Below are 22,087 nucleotides of genomic sequence, written 5' to 3'. Positions count from 1 at the left end.
TGGGCTTCAGCAGTTGTGGCTCGCGGGCTCTAGAGCGCAGGCTCAGTAGCTGTGGAGCACAGGCTTAGTTGCTCCGCGGCATGTGGGATCTTCCTGGACTAGGGCTCGAACCCATGTCTCCTGCATTGGCAGGCAGATTCTTAACCACTGTGCCACCAGAGAAGCCCTGGAGATCTTGATGTGGCAAATTAATGGTGTATATTTAAATTTTTAAACATCTTTTTGAAGTATATCAAATGTGTGCAAATCTTTAGTACAGTTAGAGGAATTTACACAAAGCGAACACCCATGTAACCAGCACCCAGATCAAGAAACAAAATAGGGGCCCCCCACGAGCCTCTCCCAATAATCACCCCTCTAAAAGGAATCAGTGTTCTGATCTCTAACACTATACATGAATTTTACCTATTTTTGAATTGACAAATTCTTTTTTAACCTGAGTTTCATCAATTCTGGTTCCTGTAATATAATGTTTGGATACTTTTAACAGTAAAACATGGACCAGAATCTACCTCATTATGAATGTATTTTTTTTCATGCATTCCTAATGTCACTATGAAATTAAAATAAGCTCTAACTTTTCTTTTTTCTTTCTTAACTTAAAAATAGTCTTTGGTGATATTTGGTAAGGGCTCCAAAGACCTTTTATGGCCAAAAGAAGGGGGCAAGATACACAATTAGGAACTTGTCCTCAGGTAGGTCAGGAGGCAGAGTGCAGCATTGCTGGTTACACAAAGGTGCCAGACAGGGCAGTGGGTGGCCCCTGACTGAACTGAACAGTGCATGTTGGTAGGGCCAGACGGGGTTAGACCAAATGGTGAAAAACGTGTTTTCATGTCAAAGTTTTGTTGTTCTTCTCTCTCCAGGAAAAATAATCCACTCTTGTGGACCATTGTTGCTGGAGACCATGACAGAACCTTGAAGGAACCAACTGAGCAGGTGAGAAATGTTTTTAATGGTTATTCTGCCTAAATTGTCACATGCCAGGGAATACATTTAGCTAAAACATGTAGTTATTAATCCCCTAATGCCCTCGTATACTTATCATTTATACCAACATTTAAAGATACCATCTGAGATCACATTTAATCTGAAAATTAGGTGAGGTGAGTCAGGAAGTGCAAATTCAGGTCCATGTACACAGGTCCACCATAGTCTGGTTTTTCCAGGACCACCAGTCCTCAGAAAGCGGTGCATGGACTCCTGCAAATTATTAACAGAGATTGCCCTTTCTAATTTAGTACAAAGTCATCTTCATTACTGACGTGTGGAAATGCAGAGATTTAAGATTATTTTGGACCAGTATACAAGGAAGTTGTTCAACTCATTGACTTTGCCTTGTAATCTCTTGCTTGCTAACAATACAGGTGAGAAGGGCAAAACACATCGTGGTGCACAAAGACTTTGACAGACTGACCTTTGACTCTGACATCGCCCTAATACAGCTGAGCTCTGCTCTGGAGTTCAACTCAGTGGTGAGGCCAGTGTGTCTCCCGCACAGCACGGAACCTCTGTTTTCCTCTGAGATCTGTGTTGTGACTGGATGGGGAAGCGTTAGTGAAGGTAAACATTTCACTTTTGTGTAAACATCACTGCTGGTTGAGAGTTTTGAAAATGTGTCATGGAAATGATATCAAGTAGTATCTGCTTTAGCCCTTCTTCCTTCTGAAAGATAGAAACCATGTTTTATGTAGCTGTAAAGCTCATCAAATTAGAGAATGAGCTGTTTTATATTTTTCCATCAGGGTGACTTAATCATAGGTAGGCTAGATCTGTGAAAAGCCAGATAGAAGTATTTAATGCCTTGTAAGCCATGTGGTCTCTGTCACAGCTATTCAAATCTGCCATTGTAGCACAAAGCAGCCATGGACAATATGTTATAGAATGGAGGTGGCTGTATTCCAACAGAACTTGTCCATGAATCTTAAATTTTATACAATAATCTTGCCACAAAATGTTATTCCTTTTTAGATTTTCTTTTCAACCATTTAAAAATGTACAAATCATAATTAGTTCATGGATTGTAATAAATAGGCTTGGGGATGTAATAAATAGGCTTGTAATAAATAGGCTTTGGTTAGGGCCTGGCATGAAATTGGCCTGTTGGCTGGGGTTTGATGACCCCTGGGCTAGATTCTAGAGTTCTTAAAGCCATAGTGAAATACTGAAAGATCTGAATGGGTTGATGTTTGTGTCCTGCTTCTTTTCACTGTATAAAGTTATTTTCTTTTATCTTTTCCTTCTGTTTATATGTCATTTAAAGTCTGTGAGCTTGCAGATGTAGAAGACAAACTTATGGTTACCAAAGGGGAAAGGGGGCGGGGAGGGATAAATTAAGAGTTTGGGATTAACATATATACATCACTATATATAAAATAGATAAACAACAAGGTCCTACTGTATAGCACAGGGAACTAAATTCAATATCTTGTAATAAACTATAATGGGAAAGTTTATATATAAACTATAATGAAAAAGAATATATATTATATATATATATATATAATATATATATATATATAAACCTGAATCACTTTGCTATACACCAGGAACTAACACAACATTGTAAATTAAATATACTTCAATTTAAAAACAAATAATGATAAAGTCTGTGAGCTTGAAGGAGGTGAGATATCTTTGACCTCATACAGTATTCATGTTCTCAGCTTACTGTGCTACCTGCAGCTGAATTGCATTTTTCTAAAATCTTCACAACCACCATATGAGGAGATTTTATCCTCCCATTCTGCAAATGAGGAGATTATGGCCCTGAAGTCTAAGTAATTTGCTAAAATTCCATGGCTAATAAATATCAAAAGTGGGATTTAAAATCAGTGTGGCTCCGCTGATAAACTTGAATGGCTTATTTGTTACATTTGGAATACAATCTGAACTCCTAGCCCAGCACTGAAGGCTCTGCATTGGACCTCCCCATACCTCTCCAGCCTCAGTTCCTCCTTTGTCCCCTTGTTGGCTGAACTTCAGGCACTGTGTCTTCTTTCTTTCTCAAGCTCTGTACTTTGTTTCCTTGGCCCCGGAGTACTCCTATTCCAGTCTTCTCACAGCCCCTCCTCATTACTCCATCCTCAATTCAAATCTTCTCCGACCCCTTTCTTGCAGCAGGACTGTCCTTCCTTCACTCTCTGGTTTTATCATCTCCTTGCACATAAACGGACTTGACATAATTTTACGGAATCATTTTCTACATCCCACCCCTTAGAGCGGGAGCCTCTCGAAGGCAGATCTCTGCCTAATTTACTGCTCTCTCCCCAGGAGTCAGTGTCTCCCTAGCATAGAGGAAACGCTCAGTAAATTTTTATTGACTGACTGGCCTCAAAGCCCTTGAATAAATGTGCCTGTTCTTTAACATCTTCAACCTTCACCAACTCCGTGACCACCAGACGACGGAGGTGGTTACAGTTTTATAAAAGGTGAATTCAGTCTTTTAGTCTCAGAGAGAAAACAAGTTCTCAATTTTGAGACATGATAATAAGCAACATTGTTAGGGATGGTCCCTGAAAAGAGGATTTTAAATACATTAAATTATCTATGTATTAGATTACTACATTAAAAAAATAATAAGATTTAGAGTCGGACCTAGGCTAGGTCCTAGTTCTGTCCCATAGGTGCTGTGTGATTAAATCTTCAGAGCTCTGGCTTTTTCATGTGTGAGATTTGTGTGACAGCCCACCTCACAATGTTGTTGTGAGTATTAATAGCTTAGAGTAAAAAGCTTTATAAATATAAATATAATATATTAAGGAACTATTTACATAAATGTACATATAAATAAAATATAATAAGATACTATTTACATAGATGTAAAGTAATTTTTATTCATTTTTTCCAAAAAGTTATAGGGCTATCAAATACTGAACTTACCTTTTTTTAATTAGTTGTAAATCTAAAGTGATAGAATAAGTCTCGCAGAACACGTGTTAACATAGGCCTGCCTGAGGGCCAGGTGGGAGGAGAAATTCTTTAGTGTTCATCATCAGTGCCATCTTAAATTAGAGTTGAGGTTAGGCCTCAGTGATAATAAAGGAACAAGAGAAATATGGTTTTGTTTTATATGAGCGCTACCGAGTCCAAGCTCCCTTTGCTCGCCCCACGACAGTCCAGCGAATCAGAGACGAGGCGTTGAGGCAAGGAATATGACTTTATTCGAAAAGCCCTCAGACCAAGAAGACGGCAGACTAGTGTCTCTGAAAAACCATCTTATGGGGTTTGGATGCCAGTTTCTTTTATAGCACAGAGAGGGGGAGGAGATGAGGAAGTAAAGTAAAATGGCCATAAGTTTTGCAAATATCCCCTGGAATGGCCAGCCTCGGGGAGGGGATGTGTTACTTTCTTCTTTCTTGTAGCCATCCACAGGTGGACAGGGTCCGGACACTCCCCCGAACAAAGGCACTTTGGTTTAACATTCAGGCAGAGGGGCAGGGGTCCCCCAGGCAGGCCATTATGTACAGACAGTATCCTTTCAGTGAACGAAAGCTGCGGAAAGCAAAGGTTAAAGTAAAAGAAACAGATCCAACATGTAGTCTGATTTGGCTCTTCCCTGTTACAACTGGAAATCATATAAATATATTGTTGTTATGTAGTTATAATATATGTTTACGTAAAATATTTACAGTTGACCTTTGAACAATGCGGGGGTTAATTCAAGTGTCATTTATAGTCAGCCCTACATACCACAAACCGTGTAGTACTGCAGTATTTACTATTGAAAAATATCTGAGTATAAGTGGACCCGTGCAGTTCAGACCTGTGTTGTTCAAGGGTCAACTGTACCTGTATAAATATATAAACATATATATTTATAATATAAATTATCTGTGACACCAATTCATATCTTACTGAATTTCTCTTTCTGAATTCTTAATAGCAATATTTGAAACACTAAAATTTAAATCAGAATTAAGCTAGAAAAAAAGTGTTTCTGATCTTGTTTCTCCTGCCAATGGATTTTCTTCACCAAGATGTCACATCTGGAAATAAAGATATCCTGCACAAAACACTGTGTTTGGATTCAGAATTCTGCATCAGCTTAGGCAAAACAGAATGATGGCAGCTGTGTCAGTGTAGAGCAAGTCTGAACTTAAATATATTTCTTTAACACCACTTGTTGCTTACTTCATTATCAAGCTCTCTTTCTGAATCTATTTCTTAGATGGTGGCCTAGCGAGTTGCTTACAGCAGATTCAAGTGTCCGTGTTAGAAAGAGAGGTCTGCGAACGCACTTACTATTCTGCCCATCCAGGAGGGATTACAGAGAAGATGATCTGTGCTGGCTTTGCAGCATCTGGACGGAAAGATGTGGGTCAGGTGAGAGGATTCTAATTTTGCAGAGGAAGATAGGAAGTTGTCATCTGTTGGAGATTCTCCTTAGACAGGAAGAATCTACTCTCAAAGCCATAGACAAGCATCTTGGCCTGTGCCTGCAGCATCACGCCACACCCCTACTCGAAAGCCAGTAGGACAATAGGAAGAGTGAATTACTTAGTCAAGCTTGCTGAGATGGCAGAGAGGAGACAGAAGCAGCCATCAGTCAGAGGGGAAGTGGGTACATAGAGGAGCCCATGAGAAGGCAGGAGAGGGCAACACCACTGAACTGGTCTGCAGGTGGGAAGATGTGTTCAGATATACTTAAAGCTTTGGTAAAAGGGGAACGAGCAAATAAGGATTATAAGTTAGTGTATCCTACTTATGCCTTAAGAGTTTTATTGTTTCAAATTATTACTAAACTCCTGGGTACTCACACTTAATTTTCTACCACAGAATAAAATAAAATAATCATGAAGAAAATGAGAACTTTTGAAAAAATGGTTTTCATATGCAGCGGAAAACAAATCACAAAGCAGTAGTTCAATTTTAGTGATATCCTATAGGCACGAAGCTGTGCAGATGTATTCACACGTCAGTTGGGCAAGCATGCTATTGGCAAGTTCAGAATCAACTAAGAAAAAGACAGGATACAGGCAAAAGGATTACAAAACACCAGCTTTAATATCCACAAAGCTGACTGAGGAATATGCCTTAGGTATGCAACCAAAAAGTGTTTCCAACACTAAGCAGCCCACTTTGAACACCTAGTCTGGACTTGAGGCAGCCTGCCTAAGGGAAAGTTGGGGTCTGTAGAGCAGACACACTTCTCCAGATTGTTGTATCATTTCATACTGGACTAGAGTAGAGAGGGAAGAAAGAATGAATCTTGAGTTGCAGCTTTTTGATAGTCCTCCCCTGCCCCTCCGCAACCGCTCCCCCCACCCCCCTGGCCACGAAGAAACAGAAACCAATGGATACCACCTCTATGGGGAGAAAACTGGGCTTTAATCTGGATAGAAGTCTTTCCATTGGAAAAAATGAGGAGAGAAGGAAGGAGGTCCCCTCTTGACATTGAATATAAATTTAGTGTAGTTAAACCCTTTCCTTGTGTCAAGCACTACCCAAATTCTGTTTTATGTTGCATATTGTAATTTGCATTCTTCAGAAGCAGACTCTGAGAGGAGGATTCAAGGGCAACAGTCTGCTTAGAAAGTACAGATATCACCGGTAGAAATGTGAGGAGGTGGTACAGGGAAGGGAAGGCAGCCCATCTATTGATGTGCTATTAATGTGCTGTGAAGCCAACTACCACAGGGAGGGACTGAGCTGAATCCTGCAGCGAAACTCTGGCAGTGATGCAAAACACACGCAGTATATTTATCCCCTCCCCTCGGAGGGGTGAGGGAGCTTCCCCGGAGTCACGGTTGGAGGGCTGCAGGGGGGCAGTTCCCGCAGTCTGAGCTGCGTTATGGCTGGGGTGGACAGGGCAAGCGCCCTCAGGCGCACATCCGGCATGGATTGGAAGGTCCGAGGAACATGGGAAGGGCACTCACACCCTCTGCTAGAGGACATTACTGTTACGTTATAAAAATCCAATAGAAAAGTACTCTGAATTAATGGGTGCATTCTCCCCCTTCTGAGGGATGATTTTTCTTTCTTTTTCGCATCAGGAAAATTACAGATGGCTCTGCTGTCTCTGTCATGTTTAACAGCATGTAACATTAAGGGAAGAGCTTAATCTATCAAGAGAGCAAATAGGTCCGTGTCAGAGGCGACCCAAATACCATAATCTCGGTTGGTACCTATATTTATTTCAGCTACATCCAGCTGTCACTTTCGCTGCAGTGTGACCAAATTTACAGCCACTACAAAGAAAGGAAAATAGGAGTAGAGATTCTGACTAGATGTGGCTAGCTTTCTTTTCTAAAGAATACTGAATTACTAAAAGGATGACTTCAGAAACTTGCTTTGATGAAATGGACTCTAATATTTCTATCAGGTAATTGGTTTTTACCCAAAAAAAGGGTTTTTACCCTCCTGTGTGTACTCAGGATTCAGGGGTAATGGACCTGCTAATGTAATTTCTCATCCAGGAAGGTGAACATCAGAATGTTGGAATGCAGAGACATGGGAGTTTCAGATACACAGTGTAGAATCCTGTGGTTCTTTGCTCACAACAAATTTTAGATTTTTTTTTTAATCTCAAGTTCTTTGACCTACCATTGATCTTTGTCTTCACAGAGTGATGCATGTTCTGCTCTTGCTGACTTTTCCAATCTAGTTCTTATTTCTCTCCTCTTGCTTACTATTTTTCAGCCACATTGATTGCCTTCTGACCTCAAACTTGCCACATCCTTGTCTAAGTTGGGGCCTTAGCCCAGATATTTATTCTGCATTAAAATGCTATTCCTCCAGGTTTTTGAAAATCCACCTCCTTCTTATTTTTCATGTACAAGCTCAAATGTTATTGAAACTACAAATATATACATGCACGTGTAAGCATACACACAGCTGCCATTGTTCTCAACTTTTCACTCTATTTCCTTTATGGCTATTATCACCATCTAACTTGTTTATATTCTTTTCCAGAATGCCTGGCTCACAGTAGGCACTGAATAATTTTTAAAATAATCAGTAGGTACCATTTGTTTCTTGAAGATTTACCATGTGCGAGGCCCTATGATAAGTGCTAACAATAAAAGATAAATTAGATAGGCTCCTTCTGTATCACAAAATGTTTGTAATTGATTGAAAAATTCTATATTGGGTATGTGTTCGTACTGAATGAATGAGTGAATAAAAAAACACCTGATTTGACATATCAGACTATTTTCAAACTGGAAGGGGCTCCTAAGTATAATCTTAAATTATGTGGGAAAAAAATTAGGCCCAGAGAAAATGTTAAGTGTTCTACATTACAGATTAAGGAATCTGTCTCCTATTCCCAGTTCAGGATTTCTCCTGTGAAATTCTTCATATAAAATAAACAGCTATATCAAATATGTTATCAGCTCAGTTGATTTTATAAGAAGACAGTTAAATTAAAGGTTTAGTTTGGTCCTAAGTACATTTGTGTCAAAAAAAAAAAAAAAAGTTCTGATAAAAAATCAGAAAGCCTGTCTTTTTTTTTTTTTTTTTTTTTTTAATTTATTTATTTATTTATCTATTTTTGGCTGTGTTGGGTCTTCGTTTCTGTGCGAGGGCTTTCTCCAGTTGCGGCAAGCGGGGGCCACTCTTCATCGCGGTGCGCGGGCCTCTCCCTGTCGCGGCCTCTCTTGTTGCGGAGCACAGGCTCCAGACGCGCAGGCTCAGCAATTGTGGCTCACGGGCCTAGTCGCTCCGCGGCATGTGGGATCTTCCCAGACCAGGGCTCGAACCCGTGTCCCCTGCATTGGCAGGCAGATTCTCAACCACTGCGCCACCAGGGAAGCCCAAGCCTGTCTTAAAAAAATGCAAATCCTATGTTTTAAAGCTTGGGTTTTTTTTTTTTTTTCAGCTTTATTGAGATATAATTGACATATAACATTTTATAAATTTAAAATGTACAATGTGATGATTTTGATACACTTATGTATTGTGAAATGCTTACCGTAGTAGGGTTAGTTAACACCTTCATCACCTCACATAATTATCATTTCTTTCTTGTGCTGAGAACACTTATGATCTACTCTCTTAGAAGCTTTCAAGTAAGCAATACAGTATTGTTAACTACAGTCACCATGCTGTACATAAGATCCCTAGAACCTGTTAATCTTACAGCTGGAAGTTTATACCCTTTGACCAGCATCTTCCCATTTTCCCCATTTTTTAGGTTTCATGTATATGTGATATCATACAGTAATTGTCTTTCACTGTCTGACTTTTCACTTAACATATTGTTCTCAAGGATCATCCATGTTGTCGCAAATGGCAGGATTTCCTTCTTTCTCATGGCTGAATAATATTCCATTTTAGTATTCAGTATTCTCATGGCTGAATAAATAAACAAATAAGTAAACAAATATACATATAGACATATATATATATAATACACACACACATATACTCCGTACATCTTTATCCATTCATCGTTTGACAGAAAAATGGGTTGTTTCCATATCTTGGCTAATGAGAATAAAGCTGCAGTAAACATGGGGGTGCAGATACCTCTTCAGTATCCTATTTTTATTTCCTTTGGCTATATACCCAGAACTGGGATTGCTGTATCATATGGTAGTTCTATTTTTAATTCTATTTTCCACAGTGATATACCAATTTATATTCCCACCAACGGTACAAAAGGATTCTCTTTTTTTCCCACATCCTTGCAAACACTGTTTATTTCTTGTCATTTTGATGATAGCTGATCAAACAGGTATGAGGTGATATCTCATTGTGATTTTGATTTGCATTCTCGTGATGTTGAGCACATTTTCATGTACCTGTTGGCCATCTGTATATCTTCTTTGGAAAAATGTCTATTCAGATCCTCTGCCTATTTATAAATTGCATTTTTTTGTTATTGATTTGTATGAGTTCTATAATTTTGGATATTAACCCCCTATCAGATATATGGTTTGAAAATATTTTCTCCCATTCCATGGGTTGCATTTTCATTTTGTTGATTGTTTCTTCTGATGTGCAGAAGCATTTTAGCTTGATGTAGTCCCACTTACTGATTTTTGGCCCTGTTGCTTGTGCTTTTGGTTTCATATCCAAAAAAACTGTTGCCAAAAACAAAGTCAAAGGAGCTTTTCCCTATGTTTTCTTCTAGAAGTTCTGCCATTTGAGGTTTTATGTTTAAATCTTTAATCTATTTCAAGTTAATTTTTGTGGTGTAAAATAGGGGTTCAATTTTATTCCTCTGCATGTGGTTATCCAGTTTTCCCAACACCATTTATTGAAGAAACTAGTTTTTCCCCATTGAGTATTCTTTGCTCCTTTGTCAAATATTAGTTAACTATATAAACGAGGGTTTTTTCTGGGCTCACAATTCTGTCTCATTGGTCTGTGTGTCTGTTTTTATGACAGTACCATACTGTGTTGATTACTATAAATTTGTAATATATTTTGAAATCAGGAAGTGTGATGCCTCCAGCTTTGTTCTTTCTCAGGATTGCTTTGACTATGCGAGGGTCTTTGTGGTTCCATGTGAATTTTAGGATCGTTTTTCTCTATTTCTGTGAAAAATGCCATTGAAATTTTGATATGGACTGCATTGAATCTATAGCTGGTTTTGAGTAGTGTGGACATTTTAACAATATTAATTCTTCAAATTCATGAATGTGGGATATCTTTCCATTTCTTTGTGTCTTTAATTTTTTCATCAAAGTCATAGTTTTCAGTATAGAGACCTTTTACCTCCTTGGTTAAATTTATTCCAAAGTATTTTATTCTTTTGATGCTATTGTACATGGGATTTTTATATATATATGTGTGTGTGTGTGTGTTTTGTTGGTGTATAGACACACAGCTGATTTCTATATGTTCATTTTGTGCCCTGAAACTTTACTGTATTCATTGATAAGTTCTAACAGTTTTTTGGTGGAGTCTTTAAGACTTTCTGTATAAAAAGACTTTCTTGCCTGATTGCTCTGACTAGGACTTCCAGACTATATTGCATAGGCATGGTGAGGATGAGCACCTTTGTCTTATTCCTACTCTTAGAGGAACAGCTTTCAACCTTTCACTGTTGAGTAGAATGTCAGCTGTGGGTTTGTTATATATGGCCTTTATTATGTTGAGGTATGTTTTGTTTATACCCAAGTTGTTGAGAGTTCTTAATCATGCAAGAATGTTGCATTTTGTCAAATGCTTTTTTGTACTATTGAGATGATGATACGATTTTTAACTTTTACATTTATTAACTTGCATATGTTGAGCCACCCTTGCATCACTGGAATAAATCCCACTTGATTATGGTGATTGATCCATTTAATATACTGTTGAATTCAGTATGCTAGTATTTTGGGGGGATTTTTACATCTATGTTCATTAGGGATATGGGCCTAATTATCTTTTTTGTAGTGTTCTTTTCTGGCTTTAGTATGAGGGTAATGCTGACCTCATAAAATGAGTTTTGGAGTATTCCCTCCTCTTCAGTTTTTGGGTAGACTTTGAGAAGGATTCTTGTTTAAATGGTTAGTAAAATTCACTAATGAAGCCATCTGGTCCTAGGCTTTTCTTTGTAGGGATGTTCTTGATTATTGATTCAATCTCCTTTCTTGTATTGGTCTGTTATGATTTTCTTTTACCTCTTGATTTGGTGTTAGTAGGTGGTATGTTTCTAGGAATTTATTTCTTCTAAGTTTATCCAATTTTTTGGTTTATAGTTGTTCATAGTGGTCTCTTATGATCCCTTGTGTTTCTGTGGTACCAGTTGTAATGTTTCCTCTTTCATTTCTTTTATTTGTGATTTCATTTATTTAAGTCTAAGTATTCTAAGGTATACAAATTGATAAAAATAAATCTTTACGAAATTAAAGAAATATATTATGAATAAATTATTGATTATCCCTGTTCCAAAATTGAAAGCAGGAGTTCTGATTAAAGCAATTTTAGAACATGTTTTCTTGGTGTTTCAGGGAGATTCTGGTGGGCCATTAGTATGTAAACATGAAAAAGCTCCCTTTGTCCTCTATGGCATTGTCAGCTGGGGAGCCGGCTGTCCCCAGCCAAGGAAGCCAGGCGTATTTGCCAGGGTGAGTGTCTTCTTGGACTGGATTCAATCCAAAATCAAAGGTAAATATTTTTCAGATATTATAAAATGGTGCCTCTTTTTTTTAGAGTGGGTTTGGGAGAGGTGAGAGTGGTGGAAATCAGCATTATGAAAGAGAAGACCATAATATAGTATTTTATTTATTTTAGTTTCTAAACACATTAAAATACACATTAAAATTCTGTAAAAATAAGTTCTTCCTTAGGTAGGTTATGGCAAAACTGACATTTCCTGAGGCTGCTTTAATCCTAGATTTGCATTCTCTTTGAAAAAATCTGCTCTGGAACAGACTACATTTTGTCCTTAGGCTTTCATCTTTATTTACTTTTAACATGTTCTCCCCAGATGCAGGTCCTGTTTTACTTCAGATAAATAAAGAAAGAAAAATCTTAACAAGACAACAATTGCCACCACCCACACCTTCAAGAGACAGTGCATCTGGGCCAGGTAGTAGATGTTCATGTTATGCCATTAATATAGCTAGTAAGAATTTAGCAAAAAACATTGCTCGTCTGGGTTCACTAATTTTCTTTGGAATACCGTAAACTGTGTCTTCATTCTGGTTGGTAGTTTAAGCTGAAAGACAGGAGAGTTGTTATTGTTACTGTCTAGGGATCTTTTCTACCCTGTAGATACAGCTGTTGCAGGTAAAAAAAAAAAAAAAAAAAAAAAAAAAGTCTTGTGGTTGTGAACAGTGCTTGAATTTTGGAGAAGTTCACAGAATTATTCTGACCTCTGAGCTATTTATTGCTACATGAACAAAGGCCCTTAGGCTTTCAGGTATCTTGCTAGATAAAGACTCTGGATATTAGATGACCAAGACCAGTATCAGTGTTAGTGTCTCTCTTAATTCTCCCCCAATTGTCAGTGTCTGTTTGCTAATAGGATTTTTATTTTTAGTTAAAAGCAAAAAGGAACTGGAGATTTAAATGTCTGTGATAGATTTATAAGGAGATAAAAGTTCCATGATACCATCATTCTTGGTTTCCAAATGGTCAGGGTCTTTCCCTTTTCATCCATCTCTGCCCCATCCATCCCCATATACACTCAAGCCCAATAGACAACTAGAAAGAGTTGGAGGAAAATTGAAAAGGATGCAAGAGAGAAGGGGGAGATTGCTAGAGTGATGACCTTCAGTAGAAGAAAATGGATGAGATATAGTGTCCAGGTGGAAGGGTTGGTCTTGGATAGGAGCAAAGTGCAGTTTATCCATAGTTGCCAAATGGAAAACAGAATATCTAGGCACTGCTGCTTTTGTATGGGTACATGTGGGAATGGGAATGGCAGTTCTCCTGTAATTGCTTATATTTTCTTAGCACATGAAACAGAGGATTGAGGGAGAGGCTCTGAGGGTTTTGAGAGAAAAAGGAGAAAGTAGTAAACAGTTCTCAAAAAAAGTGACCAAGTGCATGGACTACGAAAATGTCGTAGAATTGTTTGGCAGCATAAAAGCCTCTGAGATGAATGATCATAAATTTAGAGGGAGACTAATCAGTTAGTTTGGTTGTATGTTTTCCTTTGGAGACACTGAGGCATACCACATAGATGCAGCCCAGGTGGAGAGTAGATTCAATCACAGTGGGTTTTTCCAAGTATACAAGAGTATAAGGGAATTGAGAATGTGTGTGAGGAATAGATTAAAATGATGGATGGTTGGAATTTAAGCTAGGAAAAGAGTGAAGCAAGGATGAAAAGTTAAGGAACAAGAAAAAGGTGGTGGGGTAGATGAATTACAAGTCTCAAAAGGTGAAGGAATGTTGGTGTAAGCTGAAAAATAGAAGGTTGTGGTTGGAGATGGTGGTTCTTGAAACTGAGTTTATGCAAGGCTTGCAGTTATTGTTAATGACCAGGTCTCTAGGGGCTGACCCTTTGGAGGAGTGAATGAGGTCAGGTGAAGAACAAGATCATTGGAGGAAAGTTGAGAAACTGAAAATATTCAGTGCTGGAATCATCATCTGTATGGCTATTGAAATCAGCAAGATATATGGTAGGAATAGTGTTGGAGAAAATGACTGCTAAAATCTTCTAGGAATGAAGTGGAGTAACTCAGGGACCAGTTATGGGTGGTACGTTCTGACAACACAAGAGTCAGGAGTCAAAAAGAGTCAAAGAGCCGTATTTAGATTAAATTAAATCTGGAATTGGGATTGAGATGGAAAGCAGACTTAGGTTTAAGATCATCATAAAACCTAGTGATTTTGATGGTTTAACTGAATAATTTCAATGAGTGCCAAAGTAAGTTAATGCATGTTAAGCACTTAGAATAGGGATGGTATGACCCATGATGAGGGTCAGTAAGTGTTGTGGTGTAGTGACCATCAAGTGTGTTCTTTGAACTGTCCCATTCAGACTATTAGAAAATGAACATTGTTAAAATGCAGAGAAGATATTTCTCATTTGTATGTGTTCAGAAATACTTATGCATACCAAAGAACTTCCAAAGTTTTACATATAAAAGGGTATTGTTTTATTTTACTTCTATGAATATTCTATGAGAAAAAGTGTTAGGATTCTGCCATATTTAACACCTACCCACTCCCACCACTTGCTTTTTATACAAGGGAATGAATGAATCTTAGCAATGGTTTTTTGAAATTGTTACCCCATTTACAATAAATAGTGAGTGGTTGGGAATTCATGACTTTATATGATTCAGTTCCTTTTCTTGATCTCAGTCACAAGCTCCATGAATGTAATCATTTGTCCCAGCAAGATAAGTGCTCAGTGAAATCAATGAAGCTTTTAGGAACAGATCTTCAGTTGCATCTCAAAGAAGGAAAAAAAACGAAAACAGGCTGGATGCAATGCAGTCCACTGTGCATTTTCTAAGAAATTGTTAAAATTCAGTTAAAAGTCATTTTAAGTAATTATTGTTTAAATTATACTTCTACAGCCTCATTTCACAAAAGTAGGACACATTAAATGGGATGATCATTTTACCCAAGAACTTGTAACTGATGGTAATTGTTTTAATTTTCTTCTTGCAAGCCTAAATTATTCAAGTTTATGATAAAATCTCATTTTTCTTTGTCTTATTTGTGTGGTCCCTGGTGTCCCTATGTTCTGAATCATAGGCTGTTACTCTGAAGTGGAACTGGAAGAGCCCAGAGGCTTTTTTTCCTCTCCAAGATATCCACTGGATTATAGAGGAAAACTGGAATGTTCTTGGGTGCTCAGAGTTTCACCAAGCAGTATGGCAAAATTTACGGTTGAGTATCTGTCACTCCCTGGGTCTCATGTGTGTCGTGATTCAGTTCTGACTATTTATGAAGAAAACCACAATGAGAGAAGGATGTCAGGTAAACCTTAGGGGCATTTATACGTTGTGCTGGGAGCCTTTTCTGTGTAGGCAGCTTATGATGAAAGGGAGAGTTTGACTTGGTAATAATACTGAAATGTTGATTCATGTAGTAGGCGTGACTTTTTTTCTAGGCACATTTAATATTTTCAAAATTTGAATTTACAAAACAGGTATACTAAAGGTTGAGTGGAAGTGTTTGTATGTATGTGTATTCGGAAAAAAAAAAAAGACGGGAGAACCCAGATTCTTCAAACATAACAGAACCATGCCAGAATGCCAGGAATGTGTGTAAGACAGAGGAGGGGTTAAGATAATTAAAAATCATGCAGGGGGTAAGGTGCTGAATTTTCAAATAAAGCAAAATACATTAAAGGTTTTTAAAATGGTAGAATTAAAAAGATTTGCTAATAACATACCAACTGTCATTTCATTTCCTGTACAGGCAAACCTGGTTTTGTTCAGCAAACTTGCCACCTGTTCTTTGTATAGGTGTAATACAGGCTTTTTGGCTCTCAGTAAAGGGGGAGGTGGGAAGGTGTTGGAAATAATTTGGTTGATAGGGATACCTGGAAAGAAAAGTTTATGTATGTTACTCTGAGTGTGTGTGATTCACACACAAGTGCACGTGCTTGATTCAGGAGTATACGGAGGCCAGGGAATTGCTTTGAGATTGAGATTGTTTTCTCAGGATAAATTCTGAGAGATTGAATTATTGACTTAGAAGGCTCAAACATTTATTTAAAGGATCTTTCTTTAGAAATACTATCTCATTTAGACTGCAGAGAAAACGATTAACTGCCTATCCCACATTGCACATTTTCCCCCTATGATCAGGTTACCGTCCCCATCCACCCTGAATAAAATGGCTCGAGATCTCCTGGTAGCTGCAGTGAAATCCAGACTCCCTAGGATGACCTTTTGCCTCGCTCTCCCTTAGCTCATCTTGCTCTCCCCTCAGGGCCCTTGTCCATCTACCTCTCCCAGCTCTACAAAGAACTCTTCCTCATCCATCTATTCAAGTCTTGACTAGAATGTGCCTTTTTTTTTTTTTTTTTGATTTGACATTTTTAAATATAATTTGAAAGGTTACTTTCCATTCACATTTGTATAGCTAATACAAAATACTGGCTCTATTCCCCATGTTCTACAGCACATCCTTGAGCCTATCTTACACCCAATGGTTTGTACCTCCCACTCCCCCATCTCTATATTGACACCCTCCCCGCTGGTAACCACTAATTTGTTCTCTATATCTGAGCCAGCTTCTTTTTGTTATATTCACTAGTTCTTTTTTTTTTTTTTCCATTGGAGTATAACTGCTTTACAATGCTGTGTTAGTTTCTGCAGTACAATGAAGTGAATCAGCTATATGTGTACCCATATCGCCTCCCTCTTGGAGCTCCCTTCCCCCCACATCCCAGCCATTTAGGTCATCACAGAGCACTGAGCTGAGCTCCCGGTGCTGTACAGGAGGTTCCCACTAGCTATCTATTTTACACATGGCGGTGTATTTATGTCAAACCTAATCTCCCAATTCGTCCCACCCTCCCCTTCCCTGCCTGTGTCCACATGTCTCTTCTCTACATCTTTGTCTCTATTCCTGCCCTGCAAATAGGTTCATCTGTACCATTTATCTAGGTTCCACATATATGCATTAATATACGATATTTGTTTTTCTCTTTCTGGCTTACTTCACTCTGTATGACAGACTCTAGGTCCATCCACATCTCTACAAATGTCCCAGTTTTGTTCCTTTTTGTGGCTGAGTAATATTCCATTGTATATATGCACCACATCTTCTTTATCCATTCATCTGTTGTTGGACATTTAGGTTGTTTCCATGTCCTGGCTATTGTAAATAGTGCTGCAGTGAACACTGGGATACATGTGTCCTTTTGAATTATGGTTTTCTCAGGGTATATGCCCAGTAGTGGGATTGCTGAGTCATATGGTAGTTCTATTTTTAGTTTTTCAAGGAACCTCCATACTGTTCTCCACAGTGGATGTATCAATTTACATTCCCACCAACAGTGCAAAAGGGTTCCCTTTTCTCCACACCCTCTCCAGGATTTATTGTTTGTAGATTTTTTTGATGATGGCCATTCTGACCGGTGTGAGGTGATACCTCATTGTAGTTTTGATTTGCATTTCTCTAATAATTAGTGATGTTGAACATCTTTTCATATGCCTCTTGGCCATCTGTACATCTTCTTTAGTGAAATGTCTATTTAGGTCTTCCGCCCATTTTTTTAATTGGGTTGTTTGTTTTTTTGATATTGCGCTCCATGAGCTGTTAGTATGTTTTGGAGATTAATCCTTTGTCCATTGCTTTGCTTGCAAGTATTTTCTCCCATTCTGAGGGTTGTCTTTTCATCTTTTTTATGGTTTCCTTTGCTGTCCAAAAGCTTTTAAGTTTCATTAGGTCCCATTTATTTATTTTTGTTTTTATTTTCATTACTCTAGGAGGTGGTTCAAAAAAGATCTTGCTGTGGTTTATGTCAAAGTGTGTTTTTCCTATATTTTCCTGTAAGAGTTTTATAGTATTCAGTCTTACATTTAGGTCTTTAATCCATTTTGAGTTTATTTTTGTGTACAGTGTTAGGGAATGTTCTAATTTCATTCTTTTACATGTAGCTGTCCAGTTTTCCCAGCACCACTTATTGAAGAGGCTGTCTTTTCTCCATTGTATGTTCTTGCCTCCCTTGAAATAAATTAGGTGACCATATATGCATAGGTTTATCTCTGGGCTATCTATCCTGTACCATTGATCTATATTTCTGTTTTTGTGCCAGTACCATACTGTCCTGATTACTGTAGCTTTGTAGTATAGTCTGAAGTCAGGGAGCCTGATTCCTCCAGCTCTGTTTTTCTTTCTCAAGATTGCTTTGGCTATTCGGGGTCTTTTGTGTTTCTATACAAATTGTAACATTTTTTGTTCTAATTCTGTAAAGAATGCCATTGGTAGTTTGATAGGGATTGCATTGACTCTGTAGACTGCCTTGGGTAGTATAGACATTTTTACAATATTGATTCTTCCAATCCAGGAGCATAATATATTTCTCCATCTGTTTATGTCATCTTTGATTTCTTTCATCAGTGTTGTATAGTTTTCTGAGTACAAGTCATTCACCTCCTTAGGTAGGTTTATTCCTAGGTATTTTATTCATTTTGTTGCGATGATAAATGGGATTGTTTCTTTAATTTCTCTTTCTGGTTTTTCATTGTTAGTGTATAGGAATGCAAGAGATTTCTGTGCATTAATTTTGTAGCCTGCAACCTTACCAAATTCATTGATTAGTTCTAGTAGTTTTCTGGTGGCATCTTTAGGATTTTCTATGTATAGTATCATGTCATTTGCAAACAGTGACAGTTATACTTCTTCTTTTCCAATTTGTATTCCTTTTATTTCTTCTCTGATTGCCATGGCTAGGACTTCCAAAAATATGTTGAATAAGAGTGGCAAGAGTGTACATCCTTGTCGTGTTCCTGATCTTAGTGGAAATGCTTTCAGTTTTTCACCATTGAGAATGATGTTTGCTGTGAGTTTGTCATACATGGCCTATATTATGTTGAGGTAGGTTCCCTCTATGCCCATTTTCAGGAGAGTTTTTATCATAAATGAGTGTTGAATTTTGTCAAAAGCTTTTTCTGCATCTATTGAGATGATCATATGGTTTTTCCCCTTCAGTTTGTTAATATGGTGTATCACATTGATTGATTTGCATATATTGAAGAATCTTTGCATTCCTGGGATAAATCCCACTTGTTCATGGTGTATGATCCTTTTAATGTGTTGTTGGATTCTGTTTGCTAGTATTTTGTTGAGGATTTGTGCATCTATGTTCATCAGTAATATTGGTCTGTAGTTTTCTTTTTTTTTGATATCTTTGTCTGCTTTTGGTATCAGGGTGATGGTGGCCTCGTAGAACGAATTTGGGAGTGTTCCTCCCTCTGCAATTTTTTGGAAGAGTTTGAGAAGGATAGCTGTTAGCTCTTCTCTAAATGTTTGATAGAATTTGCCTGTGAAGCCATCTGGTCCTGGACTTTGTTTGTTGGAAGATTTTTAATTACAGTTTCAATTTCATTATTTGTGATAGGTCTGTTTATATTTTCTAATTCTTCCTGGTTCAGTCTTGGAAAATTGTACCTTTCCAAGAATTTGTCCACTTCTTGGACATTTTATTGGCATATAGTTGTTTGTAGTAGTCTCTTATAATCCTTTGTATTTCTGTGGTGTCAGTTGTGACTTCTCCTTTTTCATTTTTAATTTTATTGATTTGCATCCTCTCCCTATTTTTCTTTATGAGTCTGGCTAAACGTTTATCAATTTTGTTTATCTTCTCAAAGAACCAACTTTTGGGACTTCCCTGGTGGCACAGTGGTTAAATATCTGCCTGCCAAGGCAGGGGACACAGGTTTGATCCCTGCTCCAGGAAGATCCCATGTGCTGTGGAGCAACTAAGCCCATGTTCCACAACTACTGAGTCTGTGCTCTGTAACCCACGAGCCACAACTACTGAAGCCCATGCGCCTAGAGCCCGTGCTCTGCAACAAGAGAAGCCACCTCAAAGAGAGGCCTGTGCGCTGCAACAAAGAGTAGCCCCCACTTGCTGCAACTAGAGAGAGCCCACATGCAGCAATGAAGACCCAACGCAGCCAAAAATATAAATAAAATTTTTTAAAAAAGAAACTTTTAGTTTTATTGATCTTTGCTCTTGTTTTCTTTGTTTCTATTTCATTTATTTCCGCTGTGATCTTTATGATTTCTTTCCTTCTACTGACTTTGGGCTCTCTTTGTTCTTCTTTATCTAGTTGCTTTAGGTGTAAGGTTAGATTGTTTATTTGAGATTTTTCTTGTTTCTTGAGGTGAGACTGAATTGCTGTAAGCTTCCCTCTTAGAACTGCTTTTGCTGCATCCCATAGGTTTTGGGTCTTCATGTTTTCATTGTCATTTGTTTCTATGTATTTTTTTATTTCTTCTTTGGTTTCTTCAGTGATCTCTTGGTTATTTAGTAGTGTACTGATTAGCTTCCATTTATTTGTGTTTTTCACAGTCTTTTTCCTGTAATTGATTTCTAATCTCATAGCATTGTGGTCAGAAAAGATGCTTGATATAATTTCAGTTTTCCTAAATTTTCCGAGGCTTGATTTGTGACCCAAGGTGTGACCTATCCTGGAGAATGTTCCATGTGCACTTGAGAAGAAAGTGTATTCTGCCACTTTCAGGTGGAATGTGATATAAATTTCAATTAAATCTATCTGGTCTATTGTGTCATTTAAAGCTTGTGTTTCCTTATTTATTTTCTGTTTGGATGATCTGTCCATTGGTGTCAGTGGGGTGTTAAAGTCTCTTACTATTATTGTGCTACTGACGATGTCCCCTTTTATGGTTGTTAGCATTTGCCTTATGTAATGCTAACATAAGGTGCTCCTATGTTGGGTGCATAAATATTTATACTCGTTATATCTTCTTGGATTGATCCCTTGATCATTATGTATTGTCCTTCCTTATCTCTTGTAACAGTCTTTATTTTAAAGTCTATTTTATCTGATACGAGTATTGCTACTCCAGCTTTCTTTTGATTTCCATTTGCATGGACTATCTTTTTCCACCCCCTCACTTTCAGGCTGTATGTGTCCCTAGGTCTGAAGTGGGTCTCTTGTAGACAGCATATATGTGGGTCTTGTTTTTGTATCCATTCGGCAGTCTGTGTCTTTTGGTTCGACCATTTAATCCATTTACATTCAAGGTTATTATCGATATGTATGTTCCTATTACCATTTTCTTAATTGTTTTGGGTTTGTTTTTGTGGATCTTTTTCTTCTCTTGTGTTTCCCACCTAGAGAAGTTCCTTTAGCATTTGTTGTACAGCTGGTTGGGTGGTACTGAATTCTCTTAGCTTTTGCTTTCCATAAAGCTTTTGATTTCTCCGTCAAATCTGAATGAGATCCTTGCTGGGTAGAGTAATCTTGGTTGTAGGTTTTTCTCTTTCATCACTTTATCCTGCCACTCCCTCTGACCGGCAGAGTTTCTGCTGAAAAATCAGCTGATAACCTTATGGGGATTCCCTTGTATGTTATTTTTTGCTTTCCCTTGCTGCTTTTAATATTTTTTCTTTGAATTTAATTTTTGTTAGTTTGATTAATATGTGTCTTGGTGTGTTTCTCCTAGGGTTTATCCAGTATGGGACTCTCTGCGCTTCCTGGACTTGGGTGACTATTTCCCTTCCCATGTTAGGGAAGTTTTCCACTATAATCTCTTCTAATATTTTTTCAGACTCTCTCTTTTTCTCTTCTTCTTCTGGGACCCCTATAATTCGAATGTTGGTGCGTTTAATGTTGTCCCAGAGGTCTCTGAGATTGTCTTCAATTCTTTTCATTCTTTTTTCTTTATTCTGCTCCTTGGCAGTTATTTCCACCATTCTGTCTTCCAGCTCACTTATTCGTTCTTCTGCCTCAGTTATTGTTATTGATTCCTTCTAGTGTATTTTTTATTTCTGTTATTGTGTTGTTCATCTCTGTTTGTTCTTTAGTTCTTCTAGATCTTTATTAGACATTTTTTGTATTTTGTCGATCCGTGCCTCCATTCTATTTCCAAGACTCTGGATCATCTTTACTATCATTACTCTGAATTCTTTTTCAGGTAGGTTGCCTATTTCCTCTTCATTTATTTGGTCTTGTAGGTTTTTACCTTGCTCCTTCATCTGTGACATATATTTTTGTTGTCTTTTTTTTTTTTTTTGATGGGTGGGATTGTGTTCCTG

General features: G+C 37.8%; 1 protein-coding gene across 7 annotated transcripts in view; it reads left to right on the top strand.

The window, feature by feature from the left end:
• The window catches only part of OVCH1 (ovochymase 1), a 90,719-nt gene that overhangs the window by 32,313 nt on the left and 36,319 nt on the right, over positions 1 to 22,087 (top strand). For 5 of the 7 annotated variants that reach the window (XM_082352050.1, XM_082352047.1, XM_082352049.1 and 2 more), the window contains 6 exons: positions 867 to 939; positions 1,368 to 1,563; positions 5,171 to 5,325; positions 11,889 to 12,045; positions 12,368 to 12,469; positions 15,097 to 15,321. In XM_082352050.1, coding sequence (XP_082208176.1) covers positions 867 to 939; positions 1,368 to 1,563; positions 5,171 to 5,325; positions 11,889 to 12,045; positions 12,368 to 12,469; positions 15,097 to 15,321 — 908 coding nt within the window. The remainder of the gene's footprint in view (positions 1 to 866; positions 940 to 1,367; positions 1,564 to 5,170; positions 5,326 to 11,888; positions 12,046 to 12,367; positions 12,470 to 15,096; positions 15,322 to 22,087) is intronic. The other 2 variants (XM_082352051.1, XM_082352052.1) reach the window with 2 other exon arrangements.

Source organism: Balaenoptera borealis, assembly GCF_965194805.1.
Source record: "Balaenoptera borealis genome assembly, chromosome: 13".
In the NCBI taxonomy this organism is placed as follows: Eukaryota; Metazoa; Chordata; class Mammalia; order Artiodactyla; family Balaenopteridae; genus Balaenoptera; species Balaenoptera borealis.
This window is presented reverse-complemented; position numbering and strand designations above follow the sequence as displayed.